We start from the raw sequence: 23,835 nt of genomic DNA on the forward strand, positions 1-23,835 counted from the left end.
TTTGGTCATTCAAAAATATTAACAACAAACATAAATAATGGCAGGTAACTTGAAAATGAAATGCTTAAATCTTTGCAACGCTTTCATCTTTGAAAAGAGGAAAGAGAATTATGCTTCAAAAGGGTAAGCAAGGTCACTAATATTAAGGGCTTATCCTAATGCTGGATACTTGGTGTCTACTGCCTTATTCAATCTTTATGTTTTAGATGAGGAAACTAAGCCCAGGGCGTGTGAGGGACTCGCTCAAGATCAGGTGGCTGGTAAATGATGGAATTTGAATGGGGACCCAGGGATGACTTATTCCATGGTCTGGATTTTCCCCCAGAATCCCAAACAGCCTCCCAAAGTGCTGGGTGCTTGTTCATCAGCACAATTAGCTTGTGGTCTTTTAAAAATATTATCAGTTGGGAAGAAGGATTGAGATAGTCTGGAGAAGACTGTCTTATGAGTTACAATGGTCTTCTGACACAAGGCTGGTATGCTAAGGAAGGGCGTAGGGCAGGAAGTATAAATGAGGGTCTGGGTGATGGGCAGGGGAAGAAGACTGGCATCATCAGCTCATTTCCACACCTGGTTCTTCATCAGTAACTACCAGCCTCTCTTTATAGAATTATGCCAATCAATGGACAGTACAAGTTAGAGGCTACTGTCAAAGTTCTACTCCAAATTAAATTATGAAACCTAAGGCCTGGACACCCAGCTGGACCATCCTTCCCTTACCCGTTGTCAGTACTCAGGCCAGAATGTACACAATGTGTGGTATGTGCCCTTGGGATATGGAACCTGTAACTCAATTTCTTGTAGGCCTTTATGTTCCACGTTAAGGAGAGGGTGAAGTCACTTGGGGATTTGATGGGGGGGGGGTGCAAAACAGAAGCTGGGATGGTGACAGTGGTAACGTTAGAGTTAAAAATGCAATCCCTCATGGCGGAACAGTACATGGAACATCCTGGGCAAGTCTGGCAGGATCTTTGAGAAAAAAAAAATCATCTTTCCCCTCACCTCCCAATTATTAATGTGTTCATTGTAGGTAATTATAGAAATTTAGAAAACATAGATGAGTATAAGGAAGAAAGGACAGATACAACACTTGTAAGGTTTGAGGTATTTCAGTATTTTTTTCTATGTACATTATATACATATAGTCAATTTTCACCATTTGCATTATGCTCTGTAAAAGGTCTCTGCACTAAGTTAGAAAATACTGAACCACTGGTCCTAGGGAAATATAGGATTAGGTTCCTGCAAGCCTCTGATCACAACATGTATATCGACCAATCAATACATAACCTTGTTTTATGTGTGTTTCTATTTAAAGACACCTTATTTAATATATATTGTTGATATGTTAGCATTAAACTCAGGGCCAACAGCACTGTAACTCATACCTGAACGAACCTTATCTACCTAACACACGTATTTTCTGCCTTAGGCACATCACAGCCTTCTTGCGCCCAGGAACACTAGACAGCATTTTAGCACTGTGCTTAAGTATTTTTAATCAACAAGCACAAAATGTGGAAATGTGGCACTAATTATAGTGTGAAAAGGATACTTGACTACAGATCTGACAGAAGGCAGAGTGTCATCTTGTTTCACCTTGGCTGGGAACATGCACATCAGGTGACTAAAGTATTTCACTGCTCTGCACATGTCCGTGTATGACCATGAATGGGAATACAAATAAATTTTAGCAAGCAGGTGAATCTGCAAATACAGAATCCACAAATAGTGAGGACTGACTGTACTGATGTACATACAAAACAAATTTAGCACCTGTCTAGTCCATTTTACATTACTTTGTTAACATTCCCTCATGTCATTAAATATTTTTTGATTTTTCTGGCTGAATTCTCCATTTTAGGAAAATTTAGTATTTTCCTAATTTGTGCTGACTCTATCGTGACAGCCTTGTACATCAAGCTTTGCATTCCTGATGGTGTGGATAGGATAACTTTCTAGGAGTATTATGGTGCTAAGGAATAGGAACATTTCTTAAAACTCTAGTTTTTACTGCCAAATTGCTGTCCAGAAAGGCTGCATCAGTTACATTCCCAACAGGGGTACCAACGGGGCCTTGACGGTAAGGAGATTCAGACCCGTTAAGCTGGAGGAGACACAGGCTGAGGTGCCCTTCTTGGAAAGACCCTAAGCCACAAATCTGCTTAACCATTTATCCAGCTACCAGAGGCAAGTCTTTATGTTGATGGAACAACATTCTCCATACAACAGAGGACTCTTTCCAAGAAACATTTTTGAGGGGCTGGTTATGGTTTCCATTCTTAAAAGAGAAGTAGCTAAATGTCTTTAATCCTAACTGCTCTTATTATAAGAGGACAAAGCCACAAAGCACTTCAACAGCTCTTTTAAACTTATTCTCAATTATATGGTGGAGGGGCTGAGGGGAGTCCTCTCTTTCCCCTAAAAATAGAAGAAAAGTGTGAGAAGCACAAAGGCAGGTGGGATCAATCTTTCCAGGCTTGGAGTATGTCTGGGAGGAATAAAGGAATGACCCATCCCAGTGCTTTGGGGTTCTGGCAGTCAGCAGGGAGAACACATTTCCCTCCTTACCCGCAGTATTCCTTTATCCCTTTATCCTCAGAGCAGCTTACCATCTACCTTGATCTTTCCTGGGTGCTGGGGGTGGGGATGGAGGGGGCAGGGATGGGGACTGTAAGCTGTAGGAATCCATAGTGTGACAAGGAAGATGGCACTTTGAGACAGAACTTGCTGTGCCAGCAGTGTGAGTAAAGCACTTCGGAAGGGCAGAGGATAAGAAATTCAGTCTACAAGTGGGGATTCTGTCTGGAAAATCAATATAGGCTTCTCAAAGGAGGTGGCATTTGAGCTGTGCCTTGAGAAATGCGTGTGATTAAAATGAGAGGTAACGATGGAGAGAAGAAGGGAAGGGGGCCTCCTAGGAACAGGAGTGAACATGGGGAAATGCAGAGATTTAGCTGGACTGCTGGGCCCTTCCCCTTCACTTAAGAAATCTGGGACTTCTGGGAAGACAGCACATTAGGAGACAGAGCAAAATTCTCCTCTGTGAAAAACACAAGATAAAGGACAAAGTGCTCCAAAACAGCAGTTCCAGGGTTCCACTGGCTGGACAGGGACTTCTACACTATATAGTGAGTACATAGCTGGAGAAGCCGAGAAACTGTTAAAGACCAGTGAGTGAGTGGCTGCCTGGGAATGGGTGGTTGGCGCCAGCTGATGAGTGTGGAAGGGAGAGCCTTGCCCCATGTACCCTCCTCAGCACTTGGCTGGGGTGTTAACCCTTTGCAGACCTGAGGCCAAGAGTCCTCGTGCCAGGGACTGGCAGTTGGAGCAGGCAGACAAGTGTGGAAAGGGGCAGCATTCCATGCCCTGTGCAGCCATCTTAGCAGTTGGCTGGGGAGATAACCCTTCACAGCCCTGTGGATGCAGAGCTGGGGACAGGCCAAACGTTCATGGAACAAGCAGGTTTCTAAGTCCCATCTCAGAGCTGGCTGTGGGGATAACCCTTCACAGCCCCACAATCAAGCGCTCTCTTGAGGCGATTTGGGATTTGGCAGACTTGTGACAGCATCCATTATTCCTCCACAAAAACCCATGGTGTGCACAGCATCGAGGCAAGGGTGCTGCACAGAAGTGCCAGGAGCCCTTCCCCCATCCCAGGGACTCGGGCACATGGCAGGCAGGGACTGTGGAGCATTTGAGCTGGAAGGTGAGACGTGCAGCTCTGCACCCCAAGAGTACTCCACTCAGCCCCAGGAACAGCTGGAACCACTGTGTCCTGGAGCTGACTCCCTGCCAAATCACACAGGGTATCCCCTCCCCCCCACAGGTCTGGCAGTCCCCAGTCCACATGGAAAATTGGTGCACTGATTGGATTTCCACATGGTTTGGACCCCACTCAGTGCATAGATAAAGTTGATGGAGAACTGGCTTGAGTGTAAGAGGTGGTTCAATAGCGCCATCTGCTGGTAGGACAGGGAGAGTGCACTTCACCAAGCTGTAGCTCTGTGTCAAATAATAGTCAAATAATCCAGCATACCCTAAAAAAACCCTATCAGATAAGCAAATGCCAAGAGGCCAAAAACAACAGAAAATTACAAAGCATATGAAGAATCAGAAGATATGGACAACCCAAACATCCAAATTAAAAAGCCAGAGGAGACACAGAACTTGGAGCAATTAATCAAAGAAATATACACAAACACCAATGTCATGTCTCAGGATACGAAGGACACAAAGAAGACCATAGAAGAGCATACAGAAGAATCTGCAAGAGTATATTAAAAAAAAAATCTTATGGAAATAAAAAATACTACTGATCAAATTAAAAATATTCTAGAGACACATAACAGCAGATTTGAAGAGGCAGAGTAAAGAATTAGCAAACTTGACAGAACAATGGAATGCGAAAGCACAAAAGAAGTGAAAAAAATAAAAAAATTTGAAATGAATCTCAGGGAAATGATTGATTGACAACATGAAGTACACAGATATAAGACTCATTAGTGTGTTACAGAAGGTGAAGAGAAAGTAAAGGGCTAGGAAGAGTATTCAAAGACATTTTTGGGGAAAACTTCCCAACCCTTCTAAATGATAAATATGAAAATCAATGCCCAACAACCTCCAAAAAGGATAAATCCAAATAAACCCACTCTGGGACACATTTTGATCAGACTGTCAAATGCTGAAGAGGAGAAAGTTCTGAAAGCAGCAAGAGAGAAGTGATTCACCACATACAAGGGAAACAACGTAAGACTAAGTACTGACTACGCAACAGGCACCCTGGAGGTGAGAAGGCAGTGGTATGACATTTAAAATTTGGAAAGAGAAAAATTGCCAGCCAAGAACTCTTTATCCAACAGAGCTCTCCTTCAAAATTGAGGGAGAGCGGTGGGGCAAGATGGCAGAGTGGTGAGGTGTGGAATTTAGTCTCCTCTAGGGCAGCTGGCAATTAGCCAGGAACTGTATGGAACCGTGTGTTTGGGGTCTCCAGTGACCAGTCACACATTGTACGTAAGTCTGAAACAGGTAGAAAAGCTGAGATTGCAGCAAAATTTGTAGGTTCCCCTGACCAGGGGTCTGGTGCCCCTCCCAGGCCAGACCCCCCGGACTGTCTCATTGCTAGCTTCCTGAAAAGAAAAAAAAAAAATCTAGGGGCAAGAAGGGGGCTGAAACCAGCCTCAACTGCAGAATTAGTTAACAAGTTAATTAAATTTTGGAGCTGGGGGTGCTAGAGAAGGGATGGATTCTGGGAAGGGGGGAGCACATTAAAGCGGGCACCCATTCTCTGGCTCCAAAAAGGCTGGTTTTTCCCCCCTACATTTTGCTCCTCATTTCTTGCTCTCTGACTTATTGTCTTTTCACACTTCAATAGCCCCCTGGCAAGGGTGGAAATAAGCTGTTGGAGAGTAATTATCCAGATAATAGCCCAAAGCTCATCTTCAAATGCTCTATTCTGACACAAAACTTCCAGGCTGGGGAAACTGGGGAAAGGCTTTAAAAAGAGACTTTTTTTTTTTCTTTGTTCATTCGTTCTTTTTTAAGTAACTATTCTAAGTAGCTCTTTTCAGATATCTGTCACTGGCCTCTGAACCCAGGCAATGGAGAGCTGAGATAGGTCTGACAGACAAAGCAGTGAGCCTAGTGTGGGAGACAATTCCCTAAAGGGCATAGCTTCCCCCAAGAAGAGGGGGGGGCGTGGTGTAGCTCAATTGGCAGCCTCCTTCAAGGAGCTCAGACTCCAGGGGCTAGAAATCAGAATCCAGCTTCATTCAATCATGCCTCTGACAGGGTCAGAGTCAGCAGCAGAACTAAAGGCACTGCACCTCCTTACACTGGTGAGGGAACTGCGGCCTGGCTAGTGCCACCTGCTGGAGAGGACAGGAAAAACTCTGAGTCTAGAGGCTGCACAGAAGGGTCTCATTCTCAGGGAAACTCCATACCCTGTTCCTGAGACCTGGATCTCTCTGGACTGGGAAATCCTGACTGGGGTTGACCATGTCTGAGGAGACCCTCTCACAATAAGCTTACATAGAGGCAGGGCAAGAAACAGGAAAACAAGACGTGAAAAATTCTGATCAACTAAATAGAACTTAAGCCAGCGGTCTAGAGTAAGTTGAACTGAATACCAAAGGATGGAGAACAAAGCCAACCAACAAGAGTCCCCTAGGTAAAAGAGTGAAAATGAGATCTAGAATAAACTAATCAAGAAAATCAGATGCCTAGACAGCTTAAGACAATGAGCCATACTAGGTAATATGGAAATATGGACCAGTCAAAGGAACAAACTAACACTTCAACTGAGAAACAGGAATTGAAACAAATAATTAATAAACAGATCTCCTAAATCAATTCAAAAATCAAATCAGTGAACTGAGGGACGATATGGCAAAAGAGATGAAGGACATAAAGAAGAATTTGTAAAGTTGAAAAAAACAAATGGCAGAACTTATGGGAATGAAGGCCACAATGGAGGAGATGAAAAAGACAATGGAGGGATACAACAGTATATTTGAACAGGCAGAAGAAAGGGTTAGTTAAATGGAAGACAAGGCATTTGAATTCATACACACAAAAAAACAGTGAAAAGAATGGAAAAATATGAGCAGAGTCTTAGGGAGCTAAGTGACAACATGAAGTGCACAAATATATGTGTTACAGGTATCCCAGAAGGAGAAGAGAGAGGAAAAGGAGCAGAAAAAATAATAGAAGCAATATTCCCTGAAAATTTCCCAATTCTTATGAAAGACAGAAAATTACAGATTCAAGAAGTGCAGTGTACCCCAACAGAATAGATTCCAATAGACTTACTCCAAGACACTTACTGACTGGATTGTCCAATGTAAAAGAGAATTTTGAAAGCAGCAAAACAAAAGCAATCCATCACATACCAGGGAAGCTTGAAAAGACTATGTACAGATTTCTGCACAGAAACCATGGGGTGAGAAGACAGTGATATGATATATTTAAGATACTGAAAGAGGAAAACTGCCAACCAAGAATTCTGTATCTGGCAAAACTGTCCTTCAAAAATGAGGGAGAGATTAAAATATTTTCAGACAGACACTGAGAGAGTGTGTGAATAAGAGACTGGCACTAGAAGAAATACTAAAGGGAGTGCTACAGGCTGATAGGAAAAGACAGGAGAGAGAGGTTTGAGAAGAGTGTAGAAATGAAGATTAAAAAGGAGAGAGAGGATAAATTAAGATATGACATATAAAATCCAAAAGACAAAATGGTAGAAGAAAGTAATGCGCTTACAGTAATAACACTAAATGTTAATGGATTAAACTGTAATAAAAAGACATAGGCTGGCAGATGGATTAAAAAACAGGACCATCTATATGCTATCTACAAGAAACTAACTTTAGACACAAGGACAAAAATAGGCTGAAAAAAGATATTTCACACAAACAACAACCAGAAAAAAAGCGGGAGTAGCTATATTATCAGACAAACTGGACTTCAAAAGTAAAACAAAAGAGACAAAGAAGGACACTATACATTAATAAAGGGGTCAATTCATCAAGAAACCATAACAGTCATAAATATTTGTTCATCCAGCAAGAGTGCCCCACAATTCATGAGGCAAACACTGAAAGGAGAAGTAGATACCTCTACAATAATAGTTGGAGACTTCAATACACCACTCTCATAAATAGATAGAATATTTGACTGAGGATCAGTAAAGAAACGGAGATGTTTAATTTACAATAAATGAACTAGACTTGACAGATATTTATAGAGCACTACACCCCACAACAGCAGGATACACTTTTTTCTCCAGTGCTCATGGAACATTCTGTAGGATAGACCAGATGTTGGGTCACAAAGCAAATCTCAACAAATTATAGAATACTGATATTATACAAAACACTTTCTTGGACAATAATGGAATGAAGCTGGAAATAAATAATAGGCAGAAGGTCATAAAATTCACATATATATGGAGGCTAAACAACAGCTTCTTAGAAAACCAGTAGGAAAAGGGAGAAAGTACAAGAGAAATTAGTAAATACCTTGAGGCAAATGACAATGAAGACACAGCATATCAAAACTTATTTCAGCCAAGGCGGTGCTGAGAAGGAAAGTTATTGCCCTAAATGCCTATTTAAAAGATGAGAGAGCAAAATTTGAGGAATTAACTCTCCACCTGGAGGAACAGAGAAAAAACAGCAAACTAATCTGAAAGCAAACAGAAGGAAAGAAATAACAAAAATTAGAGCACAAGTAAATGAAACTGAGAACAGGAAAATAATAGAATCAACAAAACCAGAAATTGGTTCTTTGAGAAAATCAATAAAATTGATAAAATTGATGGACCCCTGGAAAAAAATAAAGAGTAGATGCAAATAAATACAACTGACCCTGCAGAACTAATGGAGATAATGAGAAGATACTATGAGCAACTGTATACTAATAAACTACACAACTTAGACAAAATGGACAACTTCCTAGAAAAGCATAAACAACTAATACTGACTCGAGAAGAAATAGATGACCTCAACCAACCAATCACAAGTAAAGAGACTGAGTCAGTCATCCAAAAGCTCCCAAAAAAGAAAAGCCCAGACCAGATGGCTTCCAATGTGAATTCTATCAAGTATTCAAGAAAGAATTAATACCAATCCTGCTCAAACTCTTCAAAAAATTGAAGAGGAGGGAAAGCTAATATGAAGTCAGCATCACCTGAATACCATTTTCAGACAAAGATACTACAAAAAAATAAAATTATAGACCAATCGCTTTAATGAATATAGATGTAAAAATCCTCAACAAAATACTCGCAAATCGAATCCAGCAGCATACTAAAAGAGTTATACACCACGACCAGGTGGGATTTATTCCACGTATGCAAGGCTGGTTCAACACAAGAAAATCAATTAAGGTAATACACCACACAAATTAATCACAGTGGAAGAACCACATGATCATCTTGCTTATTGCAGAAAAGGCATTTGACAAAATTCAACATCCTTTCTTGATGAAAACACTTCAAAGGATAGGAATAGAAGTGAACTTTCTCAATATGATAAAGGCAATATATGAAAAGCCCACAGCTAACATCAGTCATACTCAATAGGGAAAGCTTTCAGTCTTTTCCCTCTAAGATCAGGAACGAGACAGGGATGCCTACTGTCAACACCATTCAAAATGATGCTGGAAGTTCTAGTTAGAGCAATTAGGCAAGAAAAAGAAATAAAAGGCACCCAGATTGGAGAGGAAGAAGTAAAACTCACTGTTTGCAATGACATGATTCTATATGTAGAGAATACAGAAAAATCTATAGCAAATCTACTAGAACTAGTCAATGAATACAGCAAAGTGGCAGGCTACAAGGTCAACATGCAAAAATCTGTAGTGTTCCTAAATCTAAGTAATGTGCAACAAAGGAGGAAATAAAGAAAAATATTCCATTTACAATAGCAACCAAAAGAATCAAGTATTTAGGAATAAACCAAGGCCACAAAAGACCTATACAGAGAAAACGTCATGAAACTGCTAAAAGAAATCGAACAGGACCTTAAAAAAATGGAAGAATATACTGTTTTCCTGGAAGACTAACTATAGTTGGTGATTTTATCTAAACTGATTTATAGATTCAACGCAACACCAATTAAAATCTCAACAACTTACCTTGCAGAAATAGAAAAACCAATAACTAAATTTATTTGGAAGGGCAAGGTGCCCCAAATAGCCAAAATTATCTTGAGAAAAACAGGAACAACATGGGAGGTTTCACACTACCTGACTTTGAAACATATTACAAAGCTATGGTGGTCAAAACAGCATGGTACTGGCATAAGGATAGATATACCAACCAATGGAATCGAACTGAGTGTTCAGAAATAGACCCTCTCATCTACAGACAATTGTTCTTTGATAAGGCAGTGAAGCAAACACAACTGGGACGGAGCAGTCTCCTCAATAAATGGTGTTTGGAGAACTGGATATCCATTTCCAAAAGAATGAAACAGGACTCCTATCTCACAACTTCTACAAAAATTAACTTGAAATGGATTAAAGACCTAAACATTAGCTCTAAAACCATAAGACTTTTAGAAGAAAATGTAGGGCAATATCTTAAAGATCTTGTGATAGGAGGTAGTTCCCTAGATTTCATACCCAAAGTGCGAGCAATCAAAGAACAAATAGACAAATGGGATCTCCTCAAAATTAAACACTTTTGTACATCAAAGGACTTTGTCAGAAAAGTAAAAAGGCAGCCTATGCAATGGGAGACAATATTTGAAAACCACATATCAGATAAGAGTTTAATATCCTGAATACATAAACGGATCCTACAACTCAACAACAGAAAGACAAACCCAAATTAAAAATGGGCAAAAGACATGAACAGACACTTTTCTGAAAAGGAAATACAAATGGCTCAAAAACATGAACAATGCTCAACTTCACTGGCTATCAGGGAAAAGCAAATGAAAACTACAATGAGACATCATCTCACACCTACAGAATGGCCATTATCCAAAAAACAGAAAATTACAAGTGTTAGAGAGGAGGTGGAGAAAGAGGCACACTTACTAACTGTTGGTGGGATTGTAGAATGGTGCAACCACTCTGGAAGACAGAATGGAGGTTCCTCAGGAAGCTAAGTATAGATCTGCCATATGACCCAGCTTTTCCACTGCTAGGTATATACTCAGAGGAATTGAAAGTTAAGACACAAACGGACATTTGTAAATCAATGTTTATAGTGGCATTATTCATGATTGCCAAGAGATGGAAACAAACCAAATGTCCATCAGAGGAAGAGTGGATAAACAAACTGTGGTATATAAACATGATGGAATATTAGGCAGCTGTAAGACAGAACAAAGACACGGAACATATAATAACGTGGATGATCCCTGAGGACATCTTGTTGAGTGAAGTTAGCTAGAAACAAAAGGACAAATACTGTATGGTCTCACTAATATGAACTAACATTAATGAGCAAACATTGAGAGTTAAAAGCTGATAACACGGTCTATCAGGAAACAGAAAAAGGGTAGAGATCAGGCATTTGATGTTGAAGGACTACATAATGTTTAGCAGGATTGAATGTATAAGTCCAGAAATAGACAGAAAAATACTGTGTGGTGGTAGCAGAATATTGTAAGTGCACCGAACAAAGACATCTGTGAGTAAAGCTGAAAGAGGTGGGATAGCGGCATGTATGACACCAGAGGTCAAGACAGATGGGACTGTATAACTTAGCAAAAACTGGATTGGTCAATGACTGTGACTAAATGTACAAGTATAAAAATATTTTTTCATGTGGGAGAGCAAATGAATGTCAACTATGCAGAATGTTGAAAAAGGGATTGTAATAGGGAAAAAATATAATCGCAGCAAACTGGAGTCTATGGTTATCAGTAACATTGTAATATGCTTCCATTAAATATAACAAAGGCAATATAACAAAAGTAAATGTGTATGAGAGGGCGATATAAGGGAGGGATATGGGATTCATGGTAGTGGTGCTATTGTCTGACCTTACTATTGTATTGCATGATATTTTATTTTTCCTTTTATTATCTTTTTTTATTATTTGCTAAAAAACCACTTTTTTTCCATAGTAATCAATATGTTTGATTGCTGACTGTGGTGATAAATGCACAACTATATGATAATACCATGAACTGATTGTACACTGTGGATAATTGTATGGTATGTGAATATATCTATAAAATTTTAGGAAAAATATGAATAGGGATAAAAGTGCTGGAGAAAACACAGAGAGGAATGTACCTATCTACTGTTGATGAGGTAGAATAGCATAGCATTTCTGGAAGTCAGTGTGGTGGTTGCACAAGAAGCTAAGTATGTGGGGGCCATACGGTCCTGCAACTTCACTATGGGTTATGTACTTGGAAGATCTGAGAGCAGACACATGAAGGGACATTTGCACACTGGTGTTTATGGAGGCAGTATTCATGATTTGCAATGGCAGATGGAGGTGCAAGGCTGATGGGGTGGCCTAAGGATACATCAACTGAGGAACAGAATGGTGAACTGTGGTGTATGCATACAATGGAATATTGAGCAACTGTGAGGAGTAGTGAAGCTGTGAGACACACAACGAGGTCAATGGATCCTGTAGAAAGCATTTTGAGTGAAGTACACTAGAAATGAAAAGATAAACACAATGTCTCACTGACATGGAGTAACTACAATGTGTAAATTCAGAATTGAATCTTAGAGCACAGCTTATCAGGGGAATACTCATTGTAACGGTCCCTAGATTGTAAGCTCTTACAGCAGTCACATCTATTCCTGAATTGTAATGCTATCTCCAAACTCTGAGATGCTGATCCCTTTGTGTATGACCTGATCGGCCTCTAGAACATTGGGTATCTGTGTGACATGTGAAACTCAGAGTTATAGCAGGGCAGATATGAATGTCAGTATTAGCGCATACAGCAACTGTTTAAAAAAAAAAAGCTGAAAAAGAGCCCAGACTTCAATTAGAGATATGAATGAAGCAGATCTGGTTAGGACTAGGGCAAATCGGGCCAAAGGATAAAGGTTGAAACTGACTGTGTTTTAAAACTTCAACTTCCATGTGAGACCAAGGGAAGAAATGTTATTTGGTGCAGAATCTGTATTTTCTATACAATATAACTTCTACAGTCAGTTTGTTCAAACACTACAATTACATGGAACTTCGAATAGGAAGTGAGCTGTGGTAGGTCTGCATGGATTAGAATGAAATAGCAACACATCCTAAGGTAATTTGGGTGGAGAATAAAAATATATATTTGGGGCCGCCCCTGAAGAGCTGGGGGAGAATGCAGACGTGTTGGACTTCCTCACCTGGATTGTTGCTGATGTTCTTACAAACATTGGGGACTGATGGCTTGATGTGCTGAGCCCTCTGTCTTGGGGCTTGCCCCTATGAAACTTGTTGCTGCAAGAAGAGGCTAACCCTACTTATAATTGTGCCTAAGGGTCTCCCCCTGAGTGCTTCTTTGTTGCTCAGATGTGGCCCTCTCTCTCTCTAGCTAAGCCACCTCGGCAGGTGATCTCACTGCCCTCTCCCCTACGTGGGGCCTGACTTCCAGGGGTGTAAATCTCCCTGGCAACGCAGGATATGACTCCCAGGGATGAATCTGGACCCGGCATTGTGGGAATTAAAACATCTTCTTGACCAAAAGGGGGATGCAAAATGAAACAAAATAAAGTTTCAGTGGCTGAGAGATTCCAAATGGAGTCGAGATGTCATTTTAGTGGACATTCTTTCATACTGTATAGATAATACCTTTTAGGTTTTAATGTATTACAATAGTTAGAAGTAAATACCTGAAACTATCAAACTCCAAAAGAGTAGCCTTGACTCTTGAAGACAATTGTATAACAATGTAGCTTACAAGGGGTGACAGTGTGATTGTGAAAGCCTTGTGGATAACACTTCCTTTATCCAGTGTATGGACGGATGAGTAGGAAAATGGGGTGAGATGGGAGGAATGATCTGGATGGTTTTTTTTTACTTTTATTTTTTTATTCTTATACTTAAGGAAAATGTTCAAAAATAGTTTGGGGTGATGAATGCATAACTATAAGATGGTACTGTGAACAGTTGATTGTTCACCATGGAGGACTGTATGGTATGTGAATATATATCAATAAAACAAAACTTAATTATTAAAAAAACTGAGGGCGAGCTTAAAGTTTTCACAGGCAGACAAGTGCTGAGAGAATTTGTTAACAAGAGACCTGCCCTACAAGAAATACCAAAGGGACCTCTACCAGTTGAGAAAAAAAAAAATAGGTGAGAGAAAGGCATAGCACTGAAGAGTATTAGTAAGGTAACAAAGGACATAGAGGGGAAAAACTAGATCTGACAACGAAAAATAAAAGGATAAGATGGATGATTGAAGAACTGCCTTCACAGTAATAACACTGAATGTGAATGGATTAAACTCCCCAAAGATATAGATTGGCAGAATGGATTTAAAAATACGAACCATCAATATACTGTTTACAAGAGACTCGTCTTAGACCCAGCGACTCAAAGAAATTGAAAGTGAAAGCATAGAAAAAAATATTCCATGCAAGCTATAGTCAAAGCAGGAGTAGAAATACTAATTTCAGATAAAACAGACTTTAAATACAACAATGTCCTAAGAGACAAAGGAGGAGACTGTGCCAGTTTTAAAGTATTATGTCCCCCAAAACGCGATTATCTTTGATGTAATCTTGTGTGGGCAGACATATCAGTGTTGATTAGATTATAATTCTTTGAGTGTTTCTGTGGAGACGTGCCCCACCCAAATGTGGGTGATGACTCTGATTGGATAATTTCCATGGAGGTGTTATCCCACCCATTGAGGGTGGGTCTAAATTAAATCACTGGAGCCATGTAAATGAGCTGACAAACAGAAGGAACTCAGTGCAGCTGTGACATTTTTTTTTTTATTAAATTCAGTTTTATTGAAATACATTCACACACCATACAATCATCCATGGTATACAATCCACTGTCCACAGTATGATAACATAGTTAAGCGTTCATCATCACAATCTATCTCTGAACATTTTCCTTACATCAGAAAGAACCAGAACAAGAATAAAAAATAAAAGTGAAAAAAGAACACCCAAATCATCCCCCCATCCCACCCCATTTGTCCTTTAGTTTTTATCCCCATTTTTCTCCTCATCCATACACTAGATAAAGGGGGTGTGATCCACAAGGTCTTCACAATCACACTGTCACCCCTTGTAATCTACATTATTATATAATTGTCTTCAGGAGTCCAGACTACTGGGCTGGAGTTTGGTAGTTTCAGGTATTTACTTCTAGCTATTCCAATACATTAAAACCTAACAGGTGTTATCTAGATAGTGCGTAAGAATGTCCACCAGAGTGACCTCTTGACTCCATTTGAAATCTCTCAGCCACTGAAACTATTTCGTCTCATTTTGCATCCCCTTTTTGGTCAAGAAGATACTCTCAGTCCCACAATGCTGGGTCCACCTTCATCCCCGGGAGTTCATAGTCTGCATTGCCAGGGAGATTTACACCCCTGGGAGTCGGGTCCCATGTAGGGGGGAGGGCAGCGAGTTCACCTGCTGAGATGGCTCAGTTAGAGAGAGGGCCACATCTGAGCAACAAAGAGGTACTCAGGGGGAGACTCTTAGGCACCATTACATGCAAGTTTAGATTCTGTGAGTGACATTTTGAAGAGCAACTGAGAGTGACATTTTGAAGAGGAGCTACAGCCAACAGGGACACTTTGAAGAATGCACAGGAGCTAAAAGAGGAGCTGCAGATGAGAGACAGTTTGAAGATGCCGTTGAAAGCAGACTCTTGCTCTGGAGAAGCTAAGAGAGGACAAATGCCCCAAGAGCAACTGAGAGTGACATTTTTGAGGAACTGCAGCCTAGAGAGGAACGTCCTTGGAGAAAGCCATTTTGAAACCAGAACTTTGGAGCAGACACCAGCCACGTGCCTTCCCAGCTAACAGAGGTTTTCCGGACACCACTGGCCATCCTCCAGTGAAGGTACCTGATTGCTGATGTGTTACTGTGGACACTTTATGGCCTTAAGACTGTAACTGTGTAACCAAATAAATCCCCTTTATAAAAGCCGATCCATTTCTGGTGTTTTGAATCCCGGCAGCATTAACAAACAAGAACAGACACTATATGCTAATAAAAGGGACAATTCACTAAGAAGAAATAACAGTCATAAATGTTCATGCACCCAATCAGGGTGCTCCAAAGTACATGAAACAAACACTGGCAAAACTGAAGGAAGCAACAGATGTTTCCAAAATAATCATGGGAGACTTTAATACACTACTCTCTCCTATAGCTAGAACAACCAGACAGTGGGCCAATAGGGAAACTGAGAACCTAAACAATGTGATAAACAAATTAGACTTAACAGACATATATAGAGCATTACCTCCCAAATTACCAGGATATACACTCTTCTCTAGTGCTCATGAAACCTTCTCCAGGATAGAGCATATGTTGGGGCATAAAACAAGCCTCAATAAATTTTAGAACACTGAAATTATTCAAAGCACATTCTCAGATGACAATGGAATGCAACTAGAAGTCAATAACCATCAAAGATCTAGAATATTCACAAATATCTGGAGGTTAAACAACATACTCCTAAACAATCAGTGGGTCAAAGAAGAAATTGCTAAATATCTAGAGATAAATGAAAATGAGAACACAACATACCAAAACTTACAGGATACAGCGAATGCGGTGCTGGCAGGGAAATTTGTAGCTAAATGCGTATATTAAAAAGGAAAAAAGAGCTAAAATCAAAGAACTAATGGAGCAACTGAAGAAACTAGAGAATGATCAGTCAACTAGTCCTAAAGCAAGTAGAAGAAAAGAAATAACAAGGATTAAGCAGAAATAAATGTTATGGAGAACAAAAAAACAATAGAGAGCATAAATAAAACCAAAAGTTGGTTCTTTGAGAAGATAAACAAGATTGACAAACCCTTAGCTAGACTGACAAAATAAAAAAGAGAGAAGATCCAAATAAACAAAATAATAAATGAGAGAGGAGACACTACTGCGGATCCTGAAGAAATTAAAAAAGTCATAAGAGGATACTATGAACAACCATACACCAACAAACTAGAACATTTAGAGGAAATGGATAATTTCCTGGAAAAACATGAACAACCTAAACTGACACGAGAAGAAACAGACCTCAACAAACCAATCACAAGTAAAGAGACTGAATCAGTCATAAAAAAAAAAAAAACTTCTTAGAAATAAAAGCTCAGGGCCAGATGGCTTCACAGGGGAATTCTACTAAACTTTCCAAAAGAACTGACACCAATCCTACTTAAACGCTCAAAAAATTGAAGAAAATGGAACACTACCTAACTCATTTTATGAAGCGAACTTCACTGTAATACCAGAACCAGATAAAGATGCTGCAAGAATGGAAAACTACAGGCCATTCTTCCTAATGAATGCAGATGCAAAAATTCTCAACAAAATACTTGAAAACTGAATCCAAAGCCATATTAAAAAATCATACACCATGACCAAGAGGGGTTCATCCCAGGCATGCAAGGATGGTTCAACATAAGAAAATCAATCAATGTAATACAACACATTAACAAATCAAAAAGGAAAAATCAAATGATCATCTCAATAGATGCTAAAAAATCATTTGACAAAATTCAGCATTCTTGTTTGATACATATACTTCAAAAGGTAGAAATCGAAGGAAACTTCCTCAATATGATAAAGCGCATATACGAAAAACCCACAGCCAGCATAGTATTCAGTGGTGAGAGATGGAAAGCCTTTCCTTTAAGATCAGGAACAAGACAAGGATGCCCACTGTCACCACTATTCAACATTGAGCCAGAAATTCTAGCTAGAGCAATCTGGCAAGACAAAGAAATAAGAGGCATGCAAATTTGCAGATGATATCTGATATTTGAAAAACCCTGAGAAATCGATGACACAGCTACTTGAGCTAATAAACAAATTCAGCAAAGTGGCAGGATATAAGATCAATGCACATAAGTCAGTAATGTTCCTATACACTAGAAATGACCTAAACTGAAGAGGCACTCAAGAAAAAGATTCCATTCACAATAGCAACTAAAAAAGCAAGTATCTAGGAATAAACTTAAACACAGATGTAAAAGACCTCTACACAGAAAATTACATAACTTTATTAAAAAATAAATGGGAACCCAAACAGATGGAAGGATATTCCATGTCCATGGATAGGAAGGCTACCCATCATTAAGAAGTCAATTCTACCCAAATTGATCTACAGATTCAATGCAATTCCAACCAAAATTCCAACAACTTACTTTTCAGACTTGCAAAAGCTAGATATCAAATTTATTTGGAAGGGAAAGGGGCCTTGAATTGCTAAAACCATTATAAAAAAAGGAAAATGCAGTGGGAGGACTTACACTTCCTGACTTTGAAACCCACTATAAAGCCACAGTAGTCAAAACAGCATGGTACTGACACAAAGACATACTGATCAATGGAATTGAATTGATAATTTGGAAATAGATCCCCAGATCTACAGTTAACTGATTTTTGGTAAAGGCACCCAAATCCACTGAACTGGGGCAGAATAGTCTCTTCAACAAATGGAGCTAGGATATCCAAGGAGGACCCCTACCTCACACTTGATACAAAAAGTAACTCAAAGTGGATCAAAGACCTCAATATAAGAGACAGTACCGTAAACTCCTAGAAGATACTGTAGGGAAACATCTTCAGGACCTAATATTAGGAGGTAGCTTCTTAGACAGACCTTAAACCCAAAGCACAGGCTATAAAAGAAAAAAAAGAGAAATGGGAACGCTTAAAAATCAAAAGCTTCTGTACCACAAAGGAATTTGTCAAAAAGGTGAAGAGGCAGCCAATGCAATGGGAGAAAATATTTGGAAACCATGTATCTGACAAAAGACTGATACCTTGCATATATAAAGAAATCCTACAACTCAATGACAGTAGTACAAACAGCCCAATTATGAAATGGACAAAAGACATGAAAGGACATTTTTCTGAAGAGGAAATACAAATGGCTAAAAAACACATGAAAAAATGTTCATCCTCATTACCTATTAAGGAGATGCAAATCAAGACCACAATGAGAGATCATCTCACACCAATTAGAATGGCTGCCATTAAACAAACAGGAAACTACAAATGCTGGAGTGGACATGGAAAAAATGGAACTGTTATTCATTGCTGGTGGGACTATATAATGGTAGAGCCACTTTGCAAGACAGTTTGGCGATTCCCCAGAAAACTAGGTATTGAGTTACCCTATGGTACAGCAATTTCACTTCTTGGTATATATATACCCAGAAGATCTGAATGCAGTGACATGAACATACATTTGCACCTCGATGTTCATAATGGCATTGTTCACAATTGCCAAGAGATTGAAACAATCCAAATATCCTTCAACAGATGAGTGAAGAAACAAAATATGGTATATACAAACGATGGAATACTATACAGCAGTTAAGAAGGAATGAGGTCTTGAAACATGACAACATGTATGAACCTTGAAGACGTAATGCTGAGTGAGATAAGCCAGACACAAAGAGAGAGAGATTGTATGTTATCACTAATGTGAACTCTGGGAAAAATGTAAATAAGTGTCTTATAATTAGAATATAGGGGACCTAAAGATAGACAGAAGCTAGTGAAGGGGGAATGATAATCTATTATGTACAAATATGATGATAAGGGTGAACTTAATGGTATGGGAATGGTCGGGTGTGACTATGGTTTGTTAATGGGATTATAGTATCAGTGACACATTGAAGGCCAACATGTTCGTAGATGGTTGTTTAAAGGCATGTAACCCACAGAGTAGTACTACAAACATAAATAAGTGTTAGCATGATATACTTAAAAGGTATGACACTGGTGCAGAGAGTTCACCATAGAGTGATATATGGAAAAACTAGGCATTACATATTAATGACTATGTTTAATAGGAATATCTTACCAGCATTACACTAATACTAGGGATGAATAATCAGCAGCTGATAAGAGCTCTGGGATGTTTTATGTTATTGTAATTGTTTAAAGTTGAGAGTGATGATTCTACAACTAAGTGAAGATAATGTAAAAATCTGACCATTTACCTTGGGATAGAAAATATATTTAGTGAAGTTAGGAACCCACTACTTAATAAACCAAGCCCTCAATCTTGAGGCTTCCTCTTGTGAACCTTAGGGCTGTAAATGGGAGGCTAAGCCTTCCTATAATTATGCCTAAGAGGCACGGCCAGAGAACCTCTGTTGTTGCTCTGATGTGGCCTTTCTCTCTAAGCCCAACTCAGCAAATAAATTCATTAACAACCTGTCCCCCCCACCCAAACCTGGGACATGACTCCCAGGGGAATTGATCTCCCAGTGATGTGGGACATAACTCCCAGGAATGAGCCTGGCCCTGACAGCAAGGGATTAAAAATGCCTACTTAACCAAAAAGGGGGGAAAAGAAAGGTAACAAGCTGAGGTTACAGTGACAAGCTGAGGTCACAGTGGCTGAGAGATCCCAAATAGAGTTGAGAGGCTATCCTGGAAGGTTTCTCTTACGCAAGCTCCAGCTAGACATCCCAAATGGCCACAGTATGCCAAGCCCTTACCAAAAGTAGTCCCCAAATACCTAGGTAGGTCCCTACCTGAGATTCTATAAAAGATTCACTAAGTTTTATCTCCCAGAAACTTAAATCCATCAGAGTGTTCCTATGCCAGACAAGTCCTAAAACCCAGAGGCAACAGTCTCTTTAAGAACAACAATCAGATGCAGCCCCCTTCCCCATACTGTCGACACCCCCTTTCAGTATGAACAAGTTAGGGTGCTCACCGCCTAGAGACCCCTGAAGATGGAGAAAGAGATTGAGAGGAAGGAGTAGCAACAAACAAGATAAGATTTAACAAAGGTCTGTGAATACTGAAACTTTATATAATAATATATATATATATTTAGATACTGGGGTGTTAGAATAGCTGGAAGGAGGTAAATGACATGGTAGAACTGTAACCTATAACATTCTTTGAAATTTGCTCTACAGCTCCTCGTTGAATTGTGCTTTGAGAGTCTTTACCTTTCTGTTATACCCTATGCTGCATATAAGGAAAGAACTGAAACGGTGGAACTGTAACCCATAACAATTTTTGAAATTGCCTATATGACTGCTTGTTCAACTGTCCATCAAAAGTTAACAACTTTCTGTATATATGTATATTTTAAAATAATGGAAATAGCTGAATTGGTGGAACAGTGACCCATGACATTCCTTGAAATTTTAAATCATACTGTGAAAGTTAAGAGTGTTATGTATATATGTTAAAGTTCACAATAACAAAAAATGCTTTAAAAAAAAACAAGAAATCTGGGAAGTTTGATTCCTCATCTTATTTCAGCTCTGAAATGCTAATGAGATGGTGAGAAGAGATGATCCTGAGATGGCCTGGTCACAGGCCCTGCCCAACAGTAGTCATAAAATAAAAAAGTTCTCAAGTTATCCCTTGGAGTGAACAAGATGGTGGACTTGTGGATTCTGCCTGACTCCACAGCACCCAGCTCATTCTACCCTCCTCTCGCCAACACCCAAGCAAAAATCGTGCTGCGGTAAATAGGACACAATGATTAAAAATTAGTCAGGCACACCACTCCCTGTGGCCACCAGTGACTTCTGGGCCAAATGAGCCAAACTAATGCTTTACGGAATCAGACCACACTCAAGTGCTTGGTTAGGAGAAGAAGTTACCTGTTTGTTTTTGTCTCATGTATCATTACTTAACATTCTGGCCCCGAAAAGGAAACACACATTTCTCTCACGGAAATCAGGCCCGCTAACTGCCACCCATGCGTCTGTCAGTTCATAGAACGAAGCAGCAGTCTCCCCAGGCCATGGTGGAGAGAAACACTCAAAAAAGCCATCAACACTGACTTAGAAAACTGAGGGAGGAAATTCCTGGAAACCCAAGAAAAATAAGAGCAAAAGAACTAAAGAATTATGACGAGAAAACATAAATGACTAAGGAGGGAAAAGGATGATAAAAAAAAAAAAGGAGGAAGCAGGGAAGGCAGAGATTGGGGAGAAGGGGGAATGCCTCACCCTCTGACCAGAATAAAGGGTGAGCACTTACATCAACTATCTGGTTGCTCATACTACTTTTTTGAGGGTGGATGTGGGGTTAGCCTCAGTGCAGGCCATGACTCTGTCCCTTCTCCTAACACAGCTGAGGGGCCCGGTATCCCTTCCCGAGTCGAGGCCCCGGAGAGAAGGCCGTATCCAGAGAGCAGGCAGGACCCACAGCATTCTCGGTCTAGCCCTGACTACTTCAAAATACAAAAAGGAAGAATCTCTTTCTGTAATGCAGAAATGCTCTCTGGAGAAATGGGCTTGTCTCACAATCCCTTGGCTTTTTGTGTCCTGAGCAAACTATTTAGTTGCTGTTCTCTACAGACCTGCTTCTGTGCCTTGTGACATGCACAGAACGTCCCTATGCCTGAGACGTGCCCCAACAGCGACTCAGCAGCCCCTCAGGATGCCCTGTTAGGGTTCTTACATCTCCATGCTGGGGTTACATTTCAGTTTAAACCATGAGCATCTGGACTTTCCATGATAAAATTTTAACAGTATCAGAGGACCACTTACCTTTGTGATACATTAGTGCTTCATGCTTTTAATATGAGTAGCAGGCATAAAAGTACTGAAATTGATTTTTTTTCCCCATGTTCAGAGACACACTGAATACAGAGCAATATAAGAAGTGCTTACCCTATCATGCATTTTTCAAGCCTTTTTTTTTTTTTATAGTCAATCTGCTGAGCTGTGGGTAAATTAGCATATCATCAAATGCACCAGGTATATTTCTGATTTTTACATTTCTGTTTTTCTATCTCACAGTTGGATTTTAAAGAGCCACTCACACCTCATGGAAAGGTTTACAAATTTGTTTCCAAAACACCCTCCTGGACCCACACCTGAATGTTGTGAAGGTTTCTCACTGCTTTGCCTGTGACACCCAGAGTCAGGCTCTCATAGACACCCAGCCTGCAATGTCTACAGAGAGGAGGCCAGAGCTTGAAGCTCGACAGCAGACATTTAGGTGAGAAAAATATCAAAGCCCCTTTTCCTCCAGAGCCCCCTTTCATGCTGGGGCGGGGAAGGGAGCAAGAGCTCCTCAGCTGGAAGCTAAAAAGGGCTCTGGGAGTCGCCTCCATCTGTGGGCTTTGAAGACTTCAAAGTGGTCTTCTGCGAGCCACCTGTAGAACCATCAGTGGGGAAGGTGTTTGGCAAATACACAGGCGACACACTTGATATTCTGACAGGCCCCCTGATATGACATGTATTTGGAGAATATTCAGAGGCATGGTCTTCCTGCTGAAGATCTCTTTGACTTAGAGCTCCCCCAGGTTAGGAAAGAGGGAAAAACCCACCCGACACCAGGAACCATGGGCCAGTATTCACCCACAGGCACCCCACAGGCGAGGGTGGTGTCCCACCCTGGATCCACTCGCAGAGAGGCACATCCACTCTCTTTAGCATGAAGGAGGGGCTGTCTAGTGTAGGATGGGCCTGCTTTCTGTGCACTTACGCCAAGCGAGGCAGTATCTCTTTTACCTTGTATCTCTTTTTACATCCAGGAACCGGGCAGGCAAAAGGCTTCTCCTCCCCCCCATTCATGCACATGGAGCTGAGGATGGCTTCGGAGCTGATGGCGCTCTCGGTGGTCCAGGACTCATCGCTGTCCGACTCCTCATAGTCCACCTCCTCCTCGTCGTACTCACTGCCTGTGGGAGCAGAGGAGAAGCCAATGGCTATTAGGAGAAGTCACCACCCCGCAGGTTTGCTCCGGCCACCACTAGGCGGGAGTACATGCAGCTCCTCCTGCCCCTGGAGCAGGCATTCCCGGCATAAAAGGCCTGCAAGCACACTTATTCTCTAGGACAGCCCAGTCAGGGAGGGATCTGCATTCCCTCTTGAGAGGCCAGGGTAACGACTTCCCAACAATTCATGGCTAGGCAATGGCTGAGCCAGAACTCGAACTCAGTTCTATGGCAGGCTGGTCTGTGATTATAAAGGTGCCGGGAAGACTCTGAGGCTAAAAACAAAATAATTAATGACAACAAAAGACACACACACATACACACACTCATGTAAGCTAGTGCCTGACATTCCAATGGATCGAAGTCTGTCCACTTAATTTTATACTTTATTGGCCTAGTAATTGGAAAATCTCCAGGACAGGGCTGCATTTTACACTGTTCTTAGGTATTTCAGTGGGAGTGATTTCAGATCTTTTTCTTTACATATTTAGCTGGGAAGATTATGAGGA

General features: G+C 40.4%; 1 protein-coding gene and 1 long non-coding RNA gene across 2 annotated transcripts in view; one reads left to right on the forward strand and one right to left on the reverse strand.

Moving 5' to 3' along the window:
* Positions 1-23,835, reverse strand: part of JAZF1 (JAZF zinc finger 1) — a 370,268-nt gene that overhangs the window by 5,190 nt on the left and 341,243 nt on the right. The window contains exon 4 of the mRNA XM_037836962.1: positions 23,121-23,290. Within this exon, the coding sequence (XP_037692890.1) occupies positions 23,121-23,290 (170 nt within the window). The remainder of the gene's footprint in view (positions 1-23,120; positions 23,291-23,835) is intronic.
* Positions 886-23,812, forward strand: LOC119534527. The gene is made up of 3 exons (XR_005217045.1): positions 886-1,623; positions 22,404-22,605; positions 23,144-23,812. It is a non-coding gene; the product is annotated as an uncharacterized LOC119534527 (long non-coding RNA).

The sequence above is a fragment of the Choloepus didactylus genome, chromosome 5 (assembly GCF_015220235.1).
Source record: "Choloepus didactylus isolate mChoDid1 chromosome 5, mChoDid1.pri, whole genome shotgun sequence".
Lineage (NCBI taxonomy): Eukaryota > Metazoa > Chordata > Mammalia > Pilosa > Megalonychidae > Choloepus > Choloepus didactylus.